Source organism: Haliotis rubra, unplaced genomic scaffold (assembly GCF_003918875.1).
Source record: "Haliotis rubra isolate DU_JTF1 unplaced genomic scaffold, ASM391887v1 Scf26, whole genome shotgun sequence".
Taxonomy (NCBI): domain Eukaryota; kingdom Metazoa; phylum Mollusca; class Gastropoda; order Lepetellida; family Haliotidae; genus Haliotis; species Haliotis rubra.
The window spans coordinates 2,060,008-2,086,551 of record NW_025766669.1 but is presented as its reverse complement, the minus strand read 5'-3'; the positions used below and the strand labels follow the sequence as shown (position 1 = coordinate 2,086,551).

At 40.2% G+C, this 26,544-nt stretch overlaps 1 protein-coding gene across 3 annotated transcripts in view; it reads left to right on the top strand.

Moving 5' to 3' along the window:
- LOC124280072 (papilin-like) overlaps positions 1 to 26,544 on the top strand; it is a 130,011-nt gene that overhangs the window by 57,410 nt on the left and 46,057 nt on the right. For all 3 annotated transcript variants that reach the window (XR_006899571.1, XM_046715948.1, XM_046715949.1), the window contains exons 14-15: positions 19,693 to 19,813; positions 26,045 to 26,221. Coding sequence is in view for 2 of the 3 variants with exons in the window: in XM_046715948.1 (XP_046571904.1) it covers positions 19,693 to 19,813; positions 26,045 to 26,221 (298 nt within the window). In the remaining variant the exon portion in view is untranslated. The remainder of the gene's footprint in view (positions 1 to 19,692; positions 19,814 to 26,044; positions 26,222 to 26,544) is intronic.

The window sequence follows — 26,544 nt, the reverse complement described above, 5'->3', positions numbered from 1 at the left end:
CTCACTCACTGACTCGCACTCACTGACTGACTCACTGACTGACTCACTCACTCACTCACTCACTCACTCACTCACTCACTCACTCACTCACTCACTCACTCACTCTCACTCACTCACTCACTCACTCACTCACTCACTCACTCACTCACTCACTCACTCACTCACTCACTCACTCACTCACTCACTCACTCACTTACCTACTTCTTGAAATTGTTCATGAAAAGCTATCTGGGCTGTTTTCTTAAATTGTTCATGACAGACCATCTGAGAAAAATATCCCAAAGCTCTCCAAGGCAGATCTCCTGATCACTCTTCATGATCCCAAGTGATGAATATACTAAAGTAAATTACCTCAGGTGCCATGATTTAGAGGAACCTCAAGCTGAAGAAGATTTAACAGTTGTTACCAGAGGTTATTACACTGGCTGTGGTCAGCTCTAATTTGGCATCTCAATTTGTTTGTTGTTTAACACTAACTCAACACTTTTCTAGCTATATGATAGCAGTCTGTAAGTAATCAAGTCAGGACCAGACAATCCAGTGATTGACATCATGAGCATCGATCTATGCAACTGGGATACGATAACATGAGTCAACCAAGGCAGTGAGCCTGACCACCTGTGCCTTTGGTTGCCTCTTATGGCTTGCATGGGTAGTCTAACGCTTAGTCTCTGAATATATACTGGACAAAATAAGTTAAGGATATTGGTTTTTTTTATGATTTATAGTTTATCAGTGTGTTAATGAATAAATAGATCATTATTCATAATTACAAAATGTACATATATCCCTAACTATTTTTGTCCAGTATGCATAAGTTTGACAGAAACAAACAATTCCTTTTAAATTAAAAAGGAGCCCTGGTAAGATGGGTGATTCAGAATCTTGAACCTGAGGAAATCTAGACTTGCTTCATTTAGGGCTTTAGCATTGCAGGGAAGGCTGGGCAGTAGGGAAATAATGCGGTTCGGGGACTGTGAGAAACCTGAGGAAATCTAGACTTGCTTCATTTAGGGCTTTAGCATTGCAGGGAAGGCTGGGCAGTAGGGAAATAATGCGGTTCGGGGACTGTGAGACAGACTACATGCCTGGGGTGCTTGGCCATAATGTTAGGACTACATGTAGCCAGTGTGGTGAAGCCCAGCTGTATTGATGAAGAAGAAGAAGAAAAATATTTGATTAGAGTGTCACACACTTCATAAAAGTGTCCGGCCACCATTGACCTATGAGACACTAAATACATATGGGAAATGTTGTATATAAAAGTAATATATTAAATGGCTAATACTGTAAAATATCATAAAAGGTAAAAGATACATAAAATACGGTACGACCCAGTGAGATGATATTCAGTGGCTCATTTGTGAACATTCATATAGCATATGGTATGCAGCTTGATCAAGAGGAACAATGTGCTCTTACTCAGTCACTAACCCCATGTAGCAAGGCTAACTGCTGGACTATTGTTGGCAACTGATGTCACAATACAGAACTCATAACTTCCCCTCATGATTATTCCTGGTCGGAGAAGGTCCCACCTTAGCTGACTGTAAGATAACCAATCAGCTGGTCACATTTGGCGACATGATTGATAGCATAAATCTTTGTTCACAATACCAATCACTGGATTGTCAGGTTCAGATGGATTTTTTACAGTATGCCATTATATAGCAGGAATATCACTGAGTGCAGCATTACAAACAGTGATAAATAATCTATCGTGCGAAAGATGTGGTTCTATCCCACTTGGACATGTTACCAGGAACAGTGACCTGTAGTCGGGTTGGAATTGTTTTTCAGCAACCCATGTTTGTTGTAAGAGGCGACTAACAGAATCGGGTGGTCAGGCTCACTGACTTGGTTGACATGTGATCGTATCCCAATCGTGCAGGTTGATGCTCATGCTGTTGATCACTGGATTGTCTGGTCCAGAATCGAACTAGAGACCGCTGCCATATAGCTGGAATATTGCTGAGTGCGGCATTAAACAACAAACAAAGAAACAGTAAAGTGCTATGATGATATATCAGGGTCAACTGTTAATTATACCCCCGCTACGAAGTAACGGGGGTATATAGCGTTCATTCTGTCCGTCCGTCCGTCCGTCCGTCCGTCCCGAAACTTTGTCTGGAGCATATCTCTTAAAGTTTACATGCTAGGTTCACCAAACTTCACATACATGTTAATCATTACCCATTGATGTGCCTTTTGCTATTTAAAAGTTTTTTCAGAATTTAGTTTTTTTGCTGTTTCCATGAAAACGACTTAGTGCCAAATGTGTTTGATTATTTTGTCCAGAGCATATCTCTTAAAGATTACATGCTAGTTTCACCAAACTTCACACACATGTTAATTATTACCCATTGATGTGCCTTTTGCTATTTTAAAGTTTTTTCAGAATTTAATTTTTTTGCTGTTTCCATGGAAACATGACTTAGGCTGATCTTCCAAACTATACATGCTAGCTTCATCAAACTTGGTACACATATCAAGCATGATCCCTACATGTGCCTTTTGGGGTTTAGATCCAGATATGAATTGTATTTTTTGCTGTTTCCATGGAAACATGACTTAGGCTGTGACTATGAGGATGTCATCTTGTCCGGAGCAGATCTTCCAAACTATACATGCTAGCTTCATCAAACTTGGTACACATATCAAGCATGATCCCTAGATGTGCCTTTTGATGAATTTTATTTTTTGCTGTTTCCATGGAAACATGACTTAGTGCCAAATGTGTTCGATTATTTTGTCCGGAGCATATCTCTTAAAGTTTACATGCTAGGTTCATGCTAGGTACATGCAAAATGTATTTGATGGTTACCTGACCACAGCATATCATCGAAACTATACATGGTAGGTTCACCAAACTTAATACACAAGTTAATCCTGACCCACAGATATGCCATGTGCTAAAAAATAGCAATCTTCATCTACGTCCACTTCATTGTGTGCAACATGAGACAGTCAAGTTCAATTGTATGTCAGGTTTCCACGGAAAAAAAAAAAAATCTAGTTTCCATAAATTATTACCGTAATCAGTACATGCCAAAACTATTATCTCACATGTATATAAAGTTTAGTAGAGTCAAAGAGAAAGTCTTGAGCTGCTGATCCTTGTCACATTATATATATCAATATCAGTCATTTCCATGTCCCAAAGTGGGAAGCGGGGGTATGTGAGCTTTGCTCACTTCTACACTTGTTATCAACAGTGTGTACAGTTTAAATACAATATTGCCAGATCACCTTTTTTGCATGAAAGATACCTGTGAACCTAGTCAAAATGGAAGGTTACTTTACTGATATTAATTATTTTTGTTGATAAATTGTTATTTAAATTAAATTGTCATGTTACACTTTAACGTAGGAAAGTATATTGCCAGGAGAATGTCAATGTTATGTGCATGCTATTTACTGCTGCAGAAAATCTCTATTTCTATCTCATTCATGCATGTACTTACATACTTACAACTCTACTGAGTTTACTACTGCAATAAGTGATCTTAGATTGCAGTGGATTCATTAACATGTCAGTGTCAGAACTAAAACTCAGGAACCCAGCTAATTAATGTGCAATGGATTTGTCTCCAGGTACTTAATGATACATAGTCTTGGCATGAAGTCTCCTCTTAACATGGATGTATCATTTTGTATGAATCAGACTCACAAACTAGACATTGTGTCTGCAAGCATCCATTTTGTGAAAAGCAATCTGAAACATTTCGAGTCATGTTAAGAACGGTTTAGACTTGGACAAGTCTCTAAGGTAATAATTAATAGTTTAAATGAAAATTTCTAAAAAAATATAAATATCAGACAGACGTCTATACTTGCCTCTTTACAGGATAGAATTACTATACATCCATAGGCTCAGCATTCAGTACAGCCTTGGAGCAAGGCTGAGAAAAGTTATACAAGTTGTTTTGTGCTTCAGAATATTCCAGCATGTTGGAGGTAATGTTGTAGTTTAAAATGAAACTTTCCTGACAGCAGGCCAACTTGTTTTAATTTGTCTTGATAGCCCCCCTGTACCGCCTTCCCATCCAGGTACCATCAAAGTGTGGTGGTAGCTTGTGTATACACAAGGAGCCGGCAGTTACAACAACCCACATTTCTCATTAATTACCTCTGATTGCCACCTTTATCTTTATGTATGAAGCCGAGTGTTTGTGTTATCAGCAAAATGCCTTTCCAATTATACTATATTGAGTCATATCATGTTTAAATCGCCCCAATCCTATGTAATTTCCTCTGTCTCAACAGTGTAGTTTCCCCTGTTTAATATTTCATCACGAGACCCCCTCGGAAGACGTCATTTACTGCTAGTTTACTCTATGCTGGCAGGCTGTTTCTACATTGCCATCAGTCTGGGTGTGAGAAAGCCTGCAGGTAATGGCCGTTTGGGGACTGCACATAAAAGATCAGCCTCTCTTCTTGCGGACTCTGCAGAATCTCTGAACACTTGTAGCACTTTGGTAATATGATGTGCACTGCTGTGCTGATTTCATAGGGAGGTAATAATATTTATCTTACTTGGGCAAACACCAAAGTTCTAATGCTTTTGAGTTGAAATCCTAGCCTGCAGCACTTGACACAGAGACACCACCTGAATATTGACACCCAACTTGGCTACAAGCTAGCAGTTGACACAGGGAGAACACCTGAATATTGACACCCAACTTGGCTGCAGGACTTGATACAGGGAGAACACCAAAATATTGACACCCAGCTAGACTGCAGCACTTGACACAGGGAGAACACCAGAATATTGACACCCAACTTGGCTGCAGGACTTGACACAGGGAGACCACCTGAATATTGACACCCAGCTTGGCTGCAGGACTTGATACAGGGAGAACACCAGAATATTGACACCCAACTTGGCTGCAGCAGGACTTGACACAGGGAGACCACCTGAATATTGACACCCAACTTGGCTGCAGGACTTGATACAGGGAGAACACCAGAATATTGACACCCAGCTTGACTGCAGCACTTGATACAGGGAGAACTCCAGAATATTGACACCCAGCTTGGCTGCAGGACTTGACACAGGGAGACCACCTGAATATTGACACCCAACTTGTCTACAGCACTTGACACAGGGAGAGCACCTGAATATTGACTATTGCAGCCAGAATGAGTACCTTGATGAAACATCTCTGATATCTATGAGATGATTTGATCAACCACATTTTTCTGGAACTGGCTGACGTCTACTAAGTTTCCTTCTGTCAATACAGAAACCATCTGGTCTCTGGCTAATGTACAATAAAGAGCTCTGTGATACTTGATGCGGAATTGTAATATAAACAGGAAGTATTGACAGTATGGGTCCACTGTCTACATATCGAGTTTGATATTCATCAAAGTTTTGTTAAAATTCCAGTTGAAATGATTTTGCTGGACTGAAAGATGGAATGTGGCTTGCATGATTATGAAAGATGTGACTTCATACTTGAAGTTAGTGATTGCTGTGTTTGTTGCTGTGTATGTTTGTATGACACTGTCATAGGCGAGGTCTGTGTATATATGATAGCTGGCTTACAAGGAGGGTTTGGAACTGAAGCAATTTGCTTCATAATGTTGCTGATATTGGATCCAGAAACTGCAAGTTATAGGTAAAGCAGTAATCGTCTACTTCACATGGTGTAGCAGCATTTTGGAAGTTGTGGATTTGGAACTGGTGGATATGTACAATACAATACAATACAATACAATACAATACAATACAATACAATACAATACAATACAATACAATACAATACAATACAATACAATACAATACAATACAATACAATACAATATGTTTATCCATTTGAGTGAGTTAAGTTTTACGCTTCTTATAGCAATATTCCAGCAATATCACTACAGTGGACACCAGATATAGGCTTCACACATTGTACCCATGTTTGGAATTGAACCTGGGTCTTTGGCATGAGGAGCTAATGCTTTAACCAGTAGGCTCAGACATCAGACATCTGCTCGGAATTGTGGATGTGGTGAATCTTAGTTTCTGAAGTTATAACTCGTTTGAGTGGCATTTTAGAAGTTGAGATCTACAATGTAGAACAGACTTAATGGATAGCAACTTCTTTATTTTGTGAGTGCAACCTTTCGATACAGATTCTTGTGGAGTAGTGCAAGAATCTGTATCAAAATGTCGCACTCATGAAATAAAGAAGTTGTTATCCATAAAGTCTGTTCTAAATTCTGAAGTTGATTGACAAGCAGTCCTCTGTCAGTCACAGAGGCATATTTCCATGCTCCGATTGAATGGTGTATAGGTGGGGTACATGTGGTCCGACCAGCCAAAATAACCCATGCCAGTTTCCGCAGATGTCCGTGTGGAGTGATGCAGGTCCCGATGTGTTTATCATACGGGTCCCTGGCACACACAAATGTTAGGGTCATTCCAGACACGGAAATACACATATAGAGACATTAAGCCAGTATGTCCTTTGATTTATGTAGTGGTTGAGCAGTTGGTTGGGAGTTCACTGTCTATGATTAATTTCTGGTCAGGTATTTGTGTCCATTGAACTTTATTACAGACTAGCAGCTGAAAAACACCTATTTTTATGGCCATAGTTTAGCTGTTATGCCATGGGATGCTCTTTAATGTTTTTCGCTAGTATATGTGGCTGGTATGACCTAAAGAAGGTTTTGTTTCTCAATTGACTGATTTCTGACTGCAGACACTGGCTCAGTGAGATAGATTTGTGAGAAGTAAGCACATAATATCTCCACTGATGCCCACTGGAGCACGACATTTGCTTCTGAGTGAGTGAGTGAGTGAGTGAGTGCGCTCGCACGTGAGAATGAGTGTGTGTGTGAGAGTGAGTGATAGTAAGTGTGTGAGTGAGTGAGTTTTTGTGCATGCGCATGAGAATGAATGAGTTAGTGGCTGTGCATGTGTGTGTGGGGGTGAGTGATATCATCCGTTTGGCTCAAAATCGGACCGATGATTTGCAATCTAACTCGAAAACTACTAAACATAGAATACTCAATGAAACACTAATCATAATCATAATATCAGACCAACTCTGTGATTTTTTTGCAGAATTTTGTACCTAAATATAAAAAAGTTGTTTAACAAACTATCATTAAAATTTTGACACAATTCACTATTTGTTACGAGGGAGGGCTGCAAAGGGAGGAACAGGTGTACGCGAGCCACGCGCGCACAAGTGACGACAAAGTCGTTGATTCATTTACCTGTGCTGTGCCATCTCCATCCTCTTTTTGCACACCTGGCTGTTCCTCTCTGACCACCTGAATATTGACACCCAACTTGTCTACAGCACTTGACACAGGGAGAGCACCTGAATATTGACTATTGCAGCCAGAATGAGTACCTTGATGAAACATCTCTGATATCTATGAGATGATTTGATCAACCACATTTTTCTGGAACTGGCTGACGTCTACTAAGTTTCCTTCTGTCAATACAGAAACCATCTGGTCTCTGGCTAATGTACAATAAAGAGCTCTGTGATACTTGATGCGGAATTGTAATATAAACAGGAAGTATTGACAGTATGGGTCCACTGTCTACATATCAAGTTTGATATTCATCAAAGTTTTGTTAAAATTCCAGTTGAAATGATTTTGCTGGACTGAAAGATGGAATGTGGCTTGCATGATTATGAAAGATGTGACTTCATACTTGAAGTTAGTGATTGCTGTGTTTGTTGCTGTGTATGTTTGTATGACACTGTCATAGGCGAGGTCTGTGTATATATGATAGCTGGCTTACAAGGAGGGTTTGGAACTGAAGCAATTTGCTTCATAATGTTGCTGATATTGGATCCAGAAACTGCAAGTTATAGGTAAAGCAGTAATCGTCTACTTCACATGGTGTAGCAGCATTTTTGGAAGTTGTGGATTTGGAACTGGTGGATATGTACAATACAATACAATACAATACAATACAATACAATACAATACAATACAATACAATACAATACAATACAATACAATACAATACAATACAATACAATACAATACAATACAATACAATATGTTTATCCATTTGAGTGAGTTAAGTTTTACGCTTCTTATAGCAATATTCCAGCAATATCACTACAGTGGACACCAGATATAGGCTTCACACATTGTACCCATGTTTGGAATTGAACCTGGGTCTTTGGCATGAGGAGCTAATGCTTTAACCAGTAGGCTCAGACATCAGACATCTGCTCGGAATTGTGGATGTGGTGAATCTTAGTTTCTGAAGTTATAACTCGTTTGAGTGGCATTTTAGAAGTTGAGATCTACAATGTAGAACAGACTTAATGGATAGCAACTTCTTTATTTTGTGAGTGCAACCTTTCGATACAGATTCTTGTGGAGTAGTGCAAGAATCTGTATCAAAATGTCGCACTCATGAAATAAAGAAGTTGTTATCCATAAAGTCTGTTCTAAATTCTGAAGTTGATTGACAAGCAGTCCTCTGTCAGTCACAGAGGCATATTTCCATGCTCCGATTGAATGGTGTATAGGTGGGGTACATGTGGTCCGACCAGCCAAAATAACCCATGCCAGTTTCCGCAGATGTCCGTGTGGAGTGATGCAGGTCCCGATGTGTTTATCATACGGGTCCCTGGCACACACAAATGTTAGGGTCATTCCAGACACGGAAATACACATATAGAGACATTAAGCCAGTATGTCCTTTGATTTATGTAGTGGTTGAGCAGTTGGTTGGGAGTTCACTGTCTATGATTAATTTCTGGTCAGGTATTTGTGTCCATTGAACTTTATTACAGACTAGCAGCTGAAAAAACACCTATTTTTATGGCCATAGTTTAGCTGTTATGCCATGGAATGCTCTTTAATGTTTTTCGCTAGTATATGTGGCTGGTATGACCTAAAGAAGGTTTTGTTTCTCAATTGACTGATTTCTGACTGCAGACACTGGCTCAGTGAGATAGATTTGTGAGAAGTAAGCACATAATATCTCCACTGATGCCCACTGGAGCACGACATTTGCTTCTGAGTGAGTGAGTGCGCTCGCACGTGAGAATGAGTGTGTGTGTGAGAGTGAGTGATAGTAAGTGTGTGAGTGAGTGAGTTTTTGTGCATGCGCATGAGAATGAATGAGTTAGTGGCTGTGCATGTGTGTGTGGGGGTGAGTGATATCATCCGTTTGGCTCAAAATCGGACCGATGATTTGCAATCTCGAAAACTACTAAACATAGAATACTCAATGAAACACTAATCATAATCATAATATCAGACCAACTCTGTGATTTTTTTGCAGAATTTTGTACCTAAATATAAAAAAAGTTGTTTAACAAACTATCATTAAAATTTTGACACAATTCACTATTTGTTACGAGGGAGGGCTGCAAAGGGAGGAACAGGTGTACGCGAAGCACGTGCACAAGTGACGACAAAGTCGTTGACTCATTTACCTGTGCTGTGCCATCTCCATCCTCTTTTTGCACACCTGGCTGTTCCTCTCTTTGCACCCCTCCCTCGTAACAAATAGTGAACTGTGTCAATATTTTAATGATAGTTTGTTAAACAACTTTTTTATTTTTAGGACATAAATTCTGTAAAAGAAATTACAGAGTTGGTCTGATGTTATTATTATGATTAGTGTTTCATGGAGTACTACATGTTTAGTAGTTTTCGAGTGAGTGTGTGAGCATGAGAATTAATGAGTTAGTGGGTGTGCATATGTGTGTGAGTGATAGTAAGTGTGTGTGAGTGTGTGTGTGTGTGTGTGTGAGAAAAAGAGTGTGTGAGTGATTGAATGGTTGGCAGGGGTGGAAATAACCCATTGCCCAACGTCCGAGTCCAGTGTTTTTTCTGTTGGGCAAGCAACCTTTTGTGTATCACACTGTACCGGTGTCCAGTTGACTTTCCAATGTTAATTATGTTGTTTATTTAAAAAATCAACAAGAAAACGGCCGGTACAGTGGAAAAATTATCAGGGCAAGTGATTTTACATGTGCAACTGTACCAGAGTACACTAGCAATCTTAAAGTTATTTCCACCCCTGGTTGGGTGGGTGGGTGAGAGATTCAGTTGGGTTTTAATGCTGCTTTGAACAGTGCCCTAGTTATTGTATCAGCTTAATATGGGAGGAACACCCATTGATGTCAGACATGAACCACTACAATGAAACCCAGTATGGGTTTGATGCTAACAAACCTAGAAATAGAAACAAGCAAATGAACTGGGATTCAAACACACGATCATATGTGGCATGCCCAACATATGGTTGAAAAACCCATCAATTAAATATTTATCTTTATCTACATCTGTGGGATTTTTTTATTGAATGATAAATCAATATTCCTTCTTCTACAATACATCTGTAACGAAAAGTTTACTTTAAGTAACATAAAGCACAATTGTATGGACTTGATGGTGGATGCATACTTCTGCAGGCTTAGATACAGATGCAATGTTATCGGACATGATGTTTCCAAAGAAATGCTGCCTTGAAGGATGCAGAGTAAATGGGGTTTGATAGGAGGAGAAGAAACCTGCCTGTATGAGACTATAACAGGGTTTGTTTGTGGACACAGACTGGTATTTGTGAGCAGGCTAATTCTGGGATGGTCTGTGGGAGCGTTGTTTTAACTTGAAACGCACACTGCTGTCTCCCGCTGATGATTCTGATATGAACATCAGAGTGTGTACATTTTATAATTGTTACCCCAAGGATTGGCTTGCAGTTGTACGTTTAGGGATGGGCTATCAGAGTTAAGAAGAACAGTATTTCCTCTAATAGGTGTCCAGACTTATAGGCTATAGCCAAATATAAGTGCGGGGTACAAAGTATCCTAAGTCTCTGAAATGAATATATTTTGTGGAAAAAAACAGTTCCTAAATAATAATCACAAAATATAATAAACAGGAGCCGAGAGACTTCATTTTCACTGAAACTGTTGAAATCTAGATTTGCCACATAATCTAGACTTGCATGGGCTTTTGGGGATATATTTGTTTCAGGGTCTGTATGACAGACTAAGTACAAAACATAACACTACACAATATGTGTCAGGTCTATTTTAAGCTCTGGTAATATTACATTTGAATTACTATCATCTTGTAAATAGATTCTGTATGAACATAAAAGTCTCGTAATTTTTAGTTTATTTGAGACTGTTGATTTTGCAACATTGTAGCTAAAATATTGTCATATCAGCTTTATTCAGTCAGCAAGCGCTATGGGTTTTTAGGGGCAATACAGTAGGTTTAATGTTGCTATTAAAATCCCACATCTTTTGCTCTGGTATTAATAATGTTTAGGATGTTTATTTTATCTAGATATAACAAATAAACTGATTTTTCAGCCTATGTTTGTGCAGGAGGCATTGAAATATGATCTTAATGTAATGTCTTAATTACTCTGATAGCAGGAATCAAAGCTCATGCTGTCTCAAAGGTCATTCTGTCGCATTTGCAAATATGGGGTACCATGGGATAGTTCCTTGGGGGTAATACCATGGGGATATTACCATGCTGGTAGTATTGTGGGATATTACCACTGGAGTAGTATTGTGGGATAGTACCACTGGAGTAGTATTGTGGGATATTACCACTGGAGTAGTATTGTGGGATATTACCACTGCTGGTAGTATTGTGGGATATTACCATGCTGGTAGTATTGTGGGATATTACCATGCTGGTAGTATTGTGGGCTATTACCACTAGAGTAGTATTGTGGGATAGTACCACTGGAGTAGTATTGTGGGATAGTACCACTGGAGTAGTATTGTGGGATATTACCACTATTGTGGGATATTACCACTGTGTATTGTGGGATATTACCACTGGAGTAGTATTGTGGGATATTACCACTGGAGTAGTATTGTGGGATATTACCACTGGAGTAGTATTGTGGGATAGTACCACTACCACTGGAGTAGTATTGTGGTAGTGATAGTACCACTGCTGTAGTAGTATTGTGGGATAGTACTACTAGTAGTATTGTGGGATAGTACCATTGAGATAGTACCAAGGGATAGTACCACTGGAGTAGTATTGTGGGATAGTACCATTGAGATAGTACCATGGTATATTGTCATGGGGTTAGTACCATGGATAGAATAGATATGTGATTTTAATGTAATGCCTTAATTACTCTGATAGCAGGAATGAAAGCTCATACTGTCTCCAAGGTTATTCTGTCACATTTGCAAATGTGGCGTACCATGGGGCAGTTCCTTGGGGGCAGTACCGTGGGGATATACCATGGGGGTAGTGAGTGAGTGAGTTTTAGTTTTCGCTGCCTTTAGCAATATTCCAGTAATATCATGGTGGGGACACCAGAAAATGGGCTTCACACATTGTGGGGAATCAAACCCGGGTCTTGGGCGTGACAAGCAAATGCTTTAACCACTAGGCTACTTCACCTCCCACATAGGGGTAGTAACATGTATAGTACCATGAGCGTAGTATCGTAGGGGCACTACCTTGGGGTACCTGACAGCTGACATAAACATCATTCCATCATTTTATATTTTCATGATTGATTAGGTTTGGTTTTATGTCACTTTTAGCAATATTCCAGCAATATCATGGCAAGAACACCAGGAATGGGTTTCACATGTTGTGCCAATGAGGGGAATAAAACCTGAGTGGAACCTTCAACTGCTAGGCTACCCCAATGCCCTTTATGTTATAGAAGTTTGCAGAGATTGTTGTAGTAATCATTGAGAAGAAGCTGCCTTTCCTGAGTGTGCAACAGCTTAATCAAAGTAGCAGGATCTGTGTGACGTTTATCATTACCTGCCATCAATGTCTCAGCTAAAAATATTCATCACAGAAAATAAAAGCTTAAGGTACTGTCATTAATTTCTCATAAAAATTAATCAGTTGCATATTTTGGGATTATGTACATCCAGTAGAGCCTTTGTGTCAGGCTCATGGTGTCAGGCAGCGAGAGAACCTGTCAGGCAGTCAGTGGGCTTGTCAGGCAGTGAGTGGACCTGTCAGGCAGTGGGTGTGTCTGTCAGGCAGTTAGTGGACCTGTCAGGCAGTGCTGGGGTGTGTCAGGCAGTGTGTGGCAGTGGGTGGGGGTGTCAGGCAGTGCGTGTGTCAGGCAGTGAGAGGACCTGTCAGGCAGTGAGTGGGTTTGTCAGGCAGTGAGTGGGTGTGTCAGGCAGTGAGTGGGTGTGTCAGGCAGTGAGAGGACCTGTCAGGCAGTGAGTGGGTTTGTCAGGCAGTGAGTGGGTGTGTCAGGAAGTGAGTGGACCTGTCAGGCAGTGAGTGGATGTGTCAGGCAGTGAGTGGGCGTTTCTAGCAGTGAGTGGATATGTCAGGCAGTGAGTGGATATGTCAGGCAGTGAGTGGCCGTTTCTAGCAGTGAGTGGATATGTCGGGCAGTGAGAGGATATGTCGGGCAGTGAGTGGATGTGTCAGGCAGTGAGTGGCCGTTTCTAGCAGTGAGTGGATATGTCGGGCAGTGAGTGGATATGTCAGGTAGTGAGTGGATATGTCAGGCAGTGAGTGGATATGTCAGGCAGTGAGTGAATGTGTCAGGCAGTGAGTGGGCGTTTCTGGCAGTGAGTGGATATGTTTGGCAGTGAGAGGATATGTCAGGCAGTGAGTGGATGTGTCAGGCAGTGAGTGGGCGTTTCTCGCAGTGAGTGGATATGTCGGGCAGTGAGAGGATATGTCAGGCAGTCATTGGGCATGTCAGACAGTTAGTGGATATATGTCAGGCAGTCAGTGGGCATGTCAGGCAGTCAGTGGGCATGTCAGGCAGTTCATTGATATGTCAGACAGTGAGTGGATATGTCAGGCAGTCAGTGGACGTTTCTGGCAGGGAGTGTCATGTCAAGCAGTGAGTGGTTATTTCAGGCAGTGGGTGGACCTGTCAGGCAGTCAGTTGGCATGTCAGGCAGTCAGTGGGCATGTCAGTTAGTGGGTGTCTCAGGCAGTCCGTGGAGTGGGCATGTCAGGCTATCCGTGGATATGTCAGGCAATCCGTGGATATGTCAGGCAGTTAGTGGGCATGTCAGGCAGTCAGTGGGCATGTCAGGCAGTTAGTGGGCATGTCAGGCAGTCAATGGGCATGTCAGTTAGTGAGTGTCTCAGGCAGTCAGTGGGCATGTCAGGCAGTCAGTGGGCATGTCAGGCAGTTAGTGGGCATGTCAGGCAGTCAGTGGGCATGTCAGGCTATCCGTGGATATGTCAGCCAATGAGGAGATATGTCAGGCAGTCAGTGGGCATGTCAGGCAGTCAGTGGGCATGTCAGTTAGTGGCTGTCTCAGGCAGTGAGTGGGTATGTCAGGCAGTCAGTGGGCATGTCAGGCAGTCAGTGGGCATGTCAGTTAGTGGGTGTCTCAGGCAGTCAGTGGGTATGTCAGGCAGTCAGTGGGCATGTCAGGCAGTCAGTGGGCATGTCAGTTAGTGGGTGTCTCAGGCAGTCAGTGGGCATGTCAGGCACTCAGTGGGCATGTCAGTTAGTGGGTGTCTCAGGCAGTGAGTGGGTATGTCAGGCAGTCAGTGGGCATGTCAGGCAGTCAGTGGGCATGTCAGGCAATCCGTTGATATGTCAGCCAATGAAGAGATATGTCAGGATGTCAGTGGGCATATAAGGCACTTAGTGGATATCTCAATCAGTGGATGTACAATGATGGTGCCAGCTCTCCTGGAGTCCTGTGTGGAATCTGACTCACATCGTGTTGACCATCTACATACAGTGTTTGTCTGGGAGATGCAGATAGTCCCAAACCAATCTCTTTAATAGGCTTCAGATATATGATATTTTACAAAGAAAGTGTTTCTTTGATGTAATCTGTGTCAAACATTTTTTTAGTCTAATAGACTTTCAGAATCGTTTCAAGTAAATTATTCTCTTATAAAGTAGTATCATATTAACTGATCTCTCAAGACAGAACATAATTTTTTACTAGACTAGGCTTTGGACAAAAGATGCAGACGGTTCATTGTTATTAATATAAGATACATTTCCCAAATGACACTTAAATGGTGCATATTTCTACTTGCCTTCAGTTCTTCTGTCAAGAAAATCTCAAAAGATAATCTTTATGGGCAGGAGTGCCCCTGTGGTTTCAAAAATCACTAATCAGAGTTGTGTCCCTTAGCTTCCAGGATCTGGAGGTTTGAACCTTGTAAAGTTGATTAAAATCACTGGAGTGTCAGCACCATATGCAGGTCATCACAAGTTGAATGTGAATGTTAAACATTTAGCCAGCATGCTGTGATCTACTGTAAACTATATTTATATCACAAATGCTTGTAATGAAGTGACAGGTATTCTTGTACCGACCGGGGCGGTGGGGTAGCCTAATGGTTAAAGCGTTGGCTTGTCACGCCGAAGACCCGGGTTCGAATCCCCACATGGGCACAATGTGTGAAGCCCATTTCTGGTGTCCCCCGCCGTGATGTTGCTGGAATATTGCTAAAAGCGGGCGTAGAACCAAACTTAGTCAGTCAGTCAGTCTTGTAACGACCACAAAAGGAACTAAAGATAGGAACTAAAGATGGTCCCTTTTAGTTCGGTATGACCGTAGTTGACTGTAACTGACATACAATTAAGAAATTGTGACAGCTGATATGAGAATAACTCCTATTCAGCTTCCATTAGTTGATTTCTTAAAAAACCCAAAATGCTCCAACATTAAAAGGACTATTAAGTTTCTTTGTTTAATAGTGATTTGAACATTCCATTGGCCTTGGAACCTTGATTATGCTGTCTAGACTCTTTACTTTGCATCGTGATGGAGACAGTCCTTGTTTTCAGACAACACAATTAGTTTTGTGGATGCTAGTATGCATCATCATGGAACAACCAGTACAGAGGTAGTATTGTTAAAGTAGACATTGTTTTTAACATTATGGCGTACTCACAAATCATAATGTCATGTAATGTATAGACAGTGTAAGTTCCTGACGTAACTGTCAATATGGTAATCTCAGTGATTCAGTGACCGAAGAGCTGGGCTTACACTAAGCCATGATGTCGTGTAAGTGGTTGAGCTACGTGGCCATCAATCACCTCCCTCTCAAGTGTTCCCCTGACCTCCCCTAGAGCAGAAGCTGCCCCAACACAGGCAACAACAATGGGCTATTTCATTCATGATTCCATGCAAGCTTGATCATATATAATGTCACTTTTAACTAAGACACTTGCAAGTGAAACAATGAACCCTTTTCCTTTGCAATTTGCATTTTAAAGTGATGATGACACAGCTAGGGAAAGTTAATTGTATATTGTCGTGGGATTCTGGGTTTGGATTTGGTCACAGTTGTCCAATGTTGGTCGTATGTGGCAAGATAGTCTGTCTGAAGGTCCCTGAACCGCATTACAGTCAAATCCCGATGAGTCGAATCGCTGGGGACCAACTAATAAATTCGAGTTATCGGTGTATTCGAGACATAGGTATGTCTATGAGGGTAGAAAAAAAGATGATCCAGTCCTAATTCCTCCGCCAAAGCATTTGTTTATCTAATGATTTCCATATCACTAATAGGGGCACCTTATCAGTTCCAGTCTGATTAGCACAGACAGTGATTTCCGTAAAATCACTAATCTGCCTTTTGAACTCACCCGTCAATGGCCGAAAGGTGTGAGCCACGCTGGTTTGTTAATTGGATCAGTTTGCTACACCAATCATCTTCTCATTGACTGACTTTGGCTTATGTATACAAGATTGCTGTTGTTTGAATCTCATGGGACCAAATTCCATTCTCGAGTCATCGTGTGTATTTATGAGACGAATTCGTGTAACCGGTATTCAAATGATGACAACTATAACAGGGAATGGTCGGGATTGACAGGTACTTCGAGTTATGCATAATATTCGAGACACCGGCATTCGACTCATCAGGATTTGACTGTATTTCCCTACTGCCCAGCCCTTCTGCAATGCTAATGCCCTAAATGAAGCAAGTCTAGATTTCCTCAGGTTTGTGAATCTCCTATCTCATTGGGGTTCCTTTTCAATTTAAAAAGGATTATTTGTTTCTATTAACATCATACATATTCGGTAGAATAATCGTTAGTCTAGTGGCAAGTGTATGCAGTGGGTTTTCAGACTGGGTGGCATGGTTAATGATGTGCTATCCCAACCCAGCTGAGTAGATCAGGCAGCCTCCATGGTGTAGTGGTTAGAGCGTCTGCCTGGACGGCGGAAGGCCATGGGTTCAATTCCCGGCCACGTCATACCAAAAGACGTTAAAATATGGTACTTCTTTGTTCCTGCCTGGCACTCGGCATAAGTGGGTACATCAAGGACTGGTCGGCTCGGAGTCAGTATAATGTGTCTGAGTGGGGTATTCATGCTTAACTGTGGCATGGTATCTCAGTGAGATAGCACTATAAAACCAGCTTAAGTCTGGGCTAGTACAAGCAGCCACACATACACATACATGCACGTTATCATATGAGCAAAATATTCTTAAGTGTGACTTTAAACCCCATTTCACCTCACCTCACCTCACCTTCACCTTCAGTAGATCAGTGCTCACAATATCAATCACTGGATTGTGTGGTGCAGATACAATAATTTACAGGTAACCTAGGCCTATATTTTCTAAGCTCTCTTAGTGCTAAGATAGTCATAAGTGCCATACATTAACATTAACTTACGGCTATCTTAGCGCTAAGAGAGTCTCGAAAATCTAGGCCCAGGTTTGTATACAAAACACACTCAATCATGCACTCAAGCATGCACACATGCATGCAATATTGCTGAGTTGTGTATAAACAAAACACCCAGAAGTATGCTCTCATGCATATATGCACACACACACAACAACATGGCTGAGTATGTTATAAACAACACCCACACAAGCATGCTCTCACACAAACACACGTGAAAATGGGAAATTTACTTTTTTAAGACATAAAAAGCTACTTCATGTTTCAGCTTCCAAGAACAAAGGGAGCAACACAATGATTCATGTATGGTTTATGCATCACTCATCACCTACAGTTTCCCTACAGTTAGAGGGGCGGTGGGGTAGCCTAGTGGTTAAAGCGTCCGCTCATCACGCTGAAAACCTGGGTTCAATTCCATACATGGGTACAATGTGTGAAGCCCATTTCTGGTGTCCCCAGCCGTGATATTGCTGGAATATTGCTAAAAGCAGCATAAAACTAAACTCACTCACTCAGTCACCCTACAGTTAGAACTTCATTCATTTAGTCTAAAGCCATCAGGGAAGAAAGCTTCTTTCTACACAGAGACTGATATATGCGATGAGGTCTCGTCTGATATGAAGTGGTGTCATCAATGCTTTGTGTTTCTGTGCACGGTGACAATAACATCCTAAAGAAATCTGCCGTGTCCCTCCCACACCTGTTGTGCCGTCGTGATCCTGTTGTGATCCTGTTGTGATCCTGTTGTGATCCTTGTGATCCTGCATTGTGCTGAGCCACAAGCACAGCTTGGTAGTATTTCAATAAAGAACATTCACACATGGCAGCAGTTCAACTGTTCCAGGCCATAGGTCACACATTGAAATCATTGCAATAGACCTGCAATCCTAAATGAGCGTTCCTGGGGTCCGGTTACAGGAGGGTAATCACTGTTTTTGTGGCTTCTTGGGGGGAGAAATAGATGACACAATGACTTTTACTTGTTGTCTGGGAAAGAGGTGTCATGTCATGAAACACCATTTAGATAGTAACTGTGGGAAACATGACACTGTTAGGTGGGACAGTGTTAATGGCTGTAATTATAGATTACAAGAAATGGGAGATACCAGACTTCATCAGAAAAAGGAACCAGTTAAAATGGAACTAAAGCATGACATTCCTTGACAGATTTAATCCTGGTATATCACATTCACCTACTTAGAGTCAGTTTTAATTAGGCTAAAACAACGCAAAAACAATTTGTTTCCATGTATGATGTTTTATGTGATTGAGCAAACAGACGTTTCTGTATTTCTGTGTGAAATGTGCTGAACTCTGTTGGCAAATCTTTTAATGATGTTGGCTTGACTACACAGACGGTTTTGATAAGGACACGCATCATAAAATGCATAAGGTCAGACCAATTTTATTTATTGTTTTATGGATTTTGGTCCCCAGAAACCTAAAGGCAGGAGGGAAAAAATGAAAATATAATCACCAGTCAAAGTAATATTTGTTCTAAATACTCAAAGTATTTTACTTTTGGCAATTTATGAAGTGTATATATATGGGGCAAAAAAAATAAATCTAAAAACACTTTTTTTGTAAGTTTACATTTTTGGCCAATGAAAACATTAGGATTTACTTTTTGAGCAGGGAAAATTAATTAATTTTTTTTTTCTTATTCTTGACAAAATACGACAGGCGGATCCATAAAACAAGAAATCAAATTGGTCTGGCCTAACTGTAATTTTGTTTTATCTGTGATATTCTTCTGTTTCTCATACTTTATCTGCTCCACTGTCAGACTTTAACTTACACAATGAATCACGTTGAAATGCAGCTTGTGTCTCAAAATGATAAAGTTTTTAGTCATTAATTTAGAAATTTCTGTGCAAGAGCATCAGGGCATTGGTTGGCATGGGTTTATGCAGATGTTTCTTTCATTTCTTGATACACATGAATTTAAATAATTTTGTATTGGAAAGTATGATGTGTGTTGTCTTTGAAAACTTGTGTTTGAAAGAAGTGGTTTCTCAAACTATTTTATTTGTTGGTGAAGTTGCCATCACCTCCTTCTGTGTCTACAATATTTTCCAATTATTCTCTTGCAGGGGAGGCCAATCTCTCCACTGCCAGTGCAGTGTTCAGCCACCCGGTATGGGTGTTGTCCTGATGGGGTGACTGCTGCACAGGGGCCCAACTACCGCAACTGTCCCATTGCCAGGAAAATCGGTACGTAGATCCTTGTTGTGCTGTTGCCATGGAGACTGATACATAGATCCTTGCTGCCCCAATGCCAGGAAAACAGATACATAGATCTTTGCTGTGCTGTTGCCATGGAGACTGATACATAGATCCTCACTGCCCCAATGCAGGAAAACATACATAGATCTTTGCTGTGCTGTTGCCAGTGAGACTAGTACCTAGATCTTTGCTGTGCTGTTGCCATGGAAACCGATGAATAGATCCTTGCTGTACCAGTGCCTGCAAAACGATGCATATATCTTTGCTGTGCTGTTGCCATGGAGACTGGTACATAGATCCTTGCAGAGCTGTTGCCATGGAGACTGATACATAGATCCTTGCTGTCCTGTTGCCAGGAAAAGTTGTATGTAGATACATGCTATCTTGTTGTAATGGAGACAGACACTTTGCTGTCCTGATGACGATGACACTTTTACGAGTGTGCACAAGCTTAACACAAATTAGGATGAGATAAAAAAAAAATGTCTTCATGCAAGCAGATACAAACATCATATAGTCATCATAGTTTTGTGACAAAGTCTATATAAATAGTACTAAGTTTAGTTATGGCAATACTGTTTGATGTTTTATTGCTACAGCTTAAGCAATGAAACGTATATTTACGTCCTTCTTAATCAGCATGTACTTAGTTGATTACTTGAATTCGAGCATGCTTGAAATAGGGGAGACACATGCAATCTGCTACAGTCTCCATTCAGCTGGGGAATCTCACTGCCTGAAATACTACCCTGTCAAGCATGCAGGCTGAGGAATTACATGTCAACCCGACCCTACCAATAAACAAAGAATTAAAGGGCTTCTAGTGTAAATTGCAATCTTCCATGATTGACTTCATTTCTTTAAGATGGTTGTGTTTGCCCTGGCCTGTACAATCTAATTCTGGTTTTGCAGGGGTCGGGCACTGCGTGGTTCTGGTTGTACATGATGTATATACATACATCCCCATATGGGATCAGTTGTCGTTGGCTGGACTTCATTTCCTCATCTTAAGTGATGGATTCCTGCAGATGGATAGTAGTCTTCATTCATGTCAGATTTCATGAAATTTAATAAACATGTGAGGGGATAAGTTGTCGTATTGACTGTATTTTGTGAGGAATGGTCAGATATAAAGGGAGGGGGCAGTGCTGGTGAGATTAGGAGGTGTCATGAAACAATGGCAGATAAGGGGTTTAAGCGAGCTTCTGATTGTCGATTTGTGTGCACCAGAAATGTGCAGTATTATTATCATTAGGCCAGACCAATTTTATTTCTTGTTTTACAGATTTTTGACCTCAGAAAACCTAAAAGCAGGAGGGGCAAATTTTTTTTTAAAATCACCAGTCAAAGCAAAACCCCACATGAGTTTCCTTGTTAACTCTTTTGGTTTGTTTATATCAACTAAAAATAAGTTGAGTGAGTTTAGGTTTCACACTGATTTCAAGAGTATTTAACTTATATCATGTTAACATTAGGATTTTATTTTTTGAGCAGGGAAAATTAATTAATTTTTTTTCCTATTCTTGAAAAAATATGACCGTCGGATCTGTGAAACAAGAAATAAAATTGGTCTGGCCTTAACATTTATTGCCAAAATCAATCACAGCTATATGAGAGGCAATGAAATAGTGACACAGGTCCATTTATGGTTCTTTTTTAAAAGTCTCAAACCAAGAATGCACAACCTAGTCTGTTGTACAGACAATGAAACAAATATGCCCAATGCACCACATGCAGGATAATAAGCAAAATCTCTGGGCTCCTTTTTATTGTATTTTATGAACGTTTTTTTCTGTAATATATATTCATGTCAGAGACTAGATATTGGTCTATGCATTCCCCTCAGTTCAGCATTAGAAGTGTTTATTATATTTTATTTATTTTTTGTATTTCCATCTTTTGAATTTTCCATCCTTAATGATCATTCAAAGGTATAGTGAGCATCAAAATTTATAGTTATTGTTGTAAATGTATTAGCAACATATACATATACCAGTGTATGAAATAAGGCCCGTCCGACCACCTGAGACGGGCTAGATTTCTGACGGACGGTCTAAATTTACAGCTAGCCAGCCCGATGGTCTGGTAAAACATTTAGTAAATTTGTGTAAATTCACCATATCTTGGTGTTTGGTCTGGTTAAATCCATTTTGGGCTGGTAACAATTTGAAGTTAACAGCCCTGATGTCTGGCTGGGTTTTTGACTTATTTCATACACTGCATATAGACAAGTTTTGTAATATGTTACTCTTTCTTTTTAAAATGGTTAAAAAGCATGGTTTAGTAATTTTTCTATTAAATTTGTAAAGAAGAGATTTTGTTATCATGATAAGAAAATTCAAAGAAGTGTTTATAACTGAACATTATGTACAATAGTTGTTGGCCCGTTGACTCCACAGAGAGACACAACCACCCACCCCAGCTGCCCCACCTGTCAGGTATTGGAAGTGTGCATCACTGAACAATATGAACAATGCTTTCGTGTCTCTTAACCATGGGACTTTTATACAGGTCTTGCTGAGTCTCATTCAGGTAAATCTCATTGTCAAGAGAAGAAATAGGAATTACAAGTTTTCTTCAGACAATTCTTTGAACGTGTCGATGAAGTAAGGATTATTAGCCAAAAGACATGGATGAATTTTTTCGTTTTCCTTTAACCTTTGGTTGTGTATGACATAGAACAAGATTTCATACCTGCAAGTTCAAAGAATTATGCTTCAGTGTTAAAGTGTTAACCCAGATCCGTCTTTGTTCTGGATACAGTTGATGCATTGTGAGAATTTCGTATTTGGTTCCTATTTAGAATTATTAAGGGATAATTTTGTCATAATGAAGCAGTGGGGTAGCCTAGTGGTTAAAGCCTTCGTTCTTCACGCCGAAGACCCGGGTTCGATTGCCCATATGGGTGCAATGTGTGAAGCCAATTTCTGGTGTCCCCCACACTAATATAGCTGGAATATTGCTAAAAGCGGTGTAAAACTAAACTCACTCATAATGAACATCTACGCCACATATTCAGACAAGATATCAAAACCAATTTCTTTAAACCTATAACCTAATCATTCCCAAAAGTTAATAAAAAAATATTATTTTTTTTTACTTTATAGGACAAAATTTTCTTTCTGGAGAGGTAACATGCGTAACATGACATGGCATGGAAATTCATTTCATGAAACAAGAATCTTAACAGTGTTATGTGATAAACTGTAAGCAAACATATTCTGGATCACACGTCAGGTCGGAAATGTTATTCGCGAAAAGGCTGATCACCCATTGTTTGTGTAACAATGGAAAAGAAACAAGGCCCTCTAACACTATGGAGGTGAGAAACTATATGACCTGAGAGACAAGTTTTAAATCAATGACCCACTCCCCATCACATCTCACAGTCAGGCCGGGTGTTGGGCCGGGTGTTGAGACACCATCAGAGTAAGTCTGTCTCACAGTCCCTCAACCAAATTTTTTCCCCCAATGCCTATCCCTCCTTGCTTTGCTTAAACCCTGAATGAGTCTAGATTTCCCAACTCAATGGGGCTCTTTTTCAATTTATATGGGTTTATTTGTTACTATCAAAATGATATATATTCAGCGACTAAGAGTTAGTCTACCATCACAGTATACAGCCCTACCTGCTATGTTTTACACCGCTGGGTCCAGATCCACAAAACGTTCATATGGCCATGACATTCGGAAAACTATGATAACATATAGAGTTGTGACAGGTCGTAACGTTACGAACGCTTTGTGGTTTGAGACCCTCAGGTGCTCTCATTCTTTTTCCTAATGTTGGGGACAAAATAGCCAAATGATTTTATAGGTTAGTTATTAGCCTTAGAGTTGACACACACTTGTCAAAATGTAGTAGTTCCTGAAAGTGGATATTGAAATAGATTTGATAAAAATATGAGAGCAGAGATAATCAGATTCTGTGAATGGAGGAATGTGGTACTGTCTTTACATACGAGGGAGGGCCGTGCTTATTTTGGATTGTCATTAATCAGTAGATATCACAGCATCTCAGTGATTTCCTCGCAGCTGATAGGTCTTTGAATGACGTTAAGAGAAATTGGATTAGGTTGATTAAAGCATGTCTCATCAATGTCTCTTGTCCTGACATGAAATGCGTGTTCTGTAGTGATGAATCATGTCTTGCAAAAATGCATCATGCTACATTATCTGTTAGAAAAACTATGAAATATAAATCTGTTAACCAGTTAAAGAAACAGGAATGTGGAATCGTTTGCAAATTATGGAGAAAAAATAGAAAGGTATTCCTATCAAAAATATATCATGAGGTATATCTCGGGCAGTATGTGTTGTTATTGATCCAGTTTTAATCAAGTTGTTGTGATATCCCTGTTTCTCTCACATGGTGTTTGACAAACTTACAAAGCACCGAGGTAGGGTAACCTAACACAATGATTGTCTATGAAATGAGACGGAACGCGTCAGTTTCATCTGAGTTTTCTGCAACGTTTGTAGATGGTTTAGCCAGATGACGGGGTAGTATAAATCCCATGCTCAGCCGGTAGCTACATTCAAGCGTACACTCACCACTTGCTTCTATACGGCAGGCTCCAGTGGGATGGGAATCAGCAATTTCACTTAAAAGTTCTCGAAACTAAAGTGCAAGGCAAAGGAAAATATAAATTGGATTTATCCAATGAATTACTAACATTCACTTTTATCAAAGATGCTAACAGTTTCTAAAACACTGCAAACTTAATGGTCAAAACACAACTATGATACTCGTATTTAAAAAATTTAAACAATTAACATAAAATAACCATTTTCAGTTTTGTTTCATTTTTATCCCCATAGATATGGGTGTACACTTTTTGTGGCGCAGTTTAGGATCTTTGATTAAAATTTTGACAGTAGTCATAGAAGTGTTATTCATACCATGTGAATGAATAAATATGGAAAACAGAAAAAAAGTAGAAAAATATTAGACTCTTGACAGAAAATCATCATTAACATTGCTGTAAGAATCTGAACAATTTGAAGAGTTTAATGAAAATGAGAATATTCATTCAAGTCATTAGGTACTAACTAATATCAGTTAGCGGTGAGGGGGAATTCACTATTAGAATAATGACTCACTTTGTGTAATTAATGTCTATTTGAGTGTAATGTAGGCAGAGAGGCATGAAACAAACTGAACTTTGAGTTCATTCGTACTAAGGATGTATGGGACTTTGACTTGACCTGATCTGCAGTTTATCTGACCATATAAATACCAAGGATAGTAAGTTTCATAATGAGTGAAGTCCCGTGATCAGCGGTCAGTCATGAGATGACCAGCGTCAACAGGGTGGTCAAACATCACCAGGAATACATCCGCAATTGTCAAACGAGCAGGCAAGCAAGTTGAGAGACATTTCTTTTGTAATGTAATAAAAAGGCGAGGGAGGACTGTCTGGCCTGACAATGGACTAAGTACCAGAGGTGATTTTCAAGAGAGGGGCTAGTTACAATAACTGGACGGAATCTGCTGAATTAGAGTGGTAGTTGTAGTGGTGACTTCCTCTGGTCAGTCAGTCATATCAAATAGCGTTCCAGCTAGCATTGGCCCGTTAGCTAGGTCCCTTCAGCCAGGCATGTGAGAGGGGCTTCATAATCACGGAGAACCTACCTACCTATCCCAAGCAGAAGGCTGTGTTGACTAGGGCTGTCTGCCTGCTTGTTTGCCTGCCCACCGACCCACCAACAGACACTAGCAGCCAGCATACTCTCAACAAGTGGCTTTACTCTTGCTGGGATACGCTTGTCTCTAGGGAACGTCCAAGCATCCCTTTTCATCATATGTTTTACCTGTGTCCATGCATACATTGCCGTCTGCTCATAGCTTAATTGTTTCACTGGGATATTTGAAGAGGCTGCATGTGAATGTTATCAGGATGACTGGAGTACCTTCTTAAAGAAACAGCCTTTTTTCTTCTAGGTGTAAGGTGTAATAATTGAGAATGGCAGAAGCTTTGATGCCAGTGGTTGTGTCACTTGCAGCATGTCGTCTGGCATCAGACCCAGGACCATGTGACTCGTTTGCCGTCAAATGGTTCTATGACATCAGACTGGCCAGTTGTGGTCGATTCTGGTATGGTGGATGCGAAGGAAACGATAATCGCTTTGAAACAAGGCTTCAGTGTGCGAAAACTTGTGAAATGGTGCGGGAAAAAGTCGAATTTGATGATAAAAAATATAATTCTGAATTTGCAGATCGGTGTAAACTGGAACGATCCCGAGGACCGTGTGCAAATTACACATTAAAGTGGTACTATGATGACCAGGCTAGCATGTGTAATATGTTTTGGTACGGAGGATGTGGTGGAAATGACAACCGATTTGAAAAGGAGGATGAATGTGAATCTACCTGTGTAGCCAACGATGGCACAGGTAAGTTACTTACTCTCATTGCTTTCATTCCCTTATTTACAATGTTTCAAGTTGTTATCTACTGATGTATTACAAGATTAATATACATTTTATCCTGTTATCTATCAATTTCCTTGAGTCTATATACACAGCTTGAGCTAGCCTGTCAAATGTTTGTCTAATTCATATCAAAGGTCTGTGAAAGACCCACGTGGGAAGGTTGAATTTCAGTTGTTAGACAAGCTGGTTAGATTAGCATGGAAACACCTCCTAACAACAAAATGATTTCAGGATTCAAAGTATGACATACATTTACAGTGAAAAACATTTCAAATTGATAACAG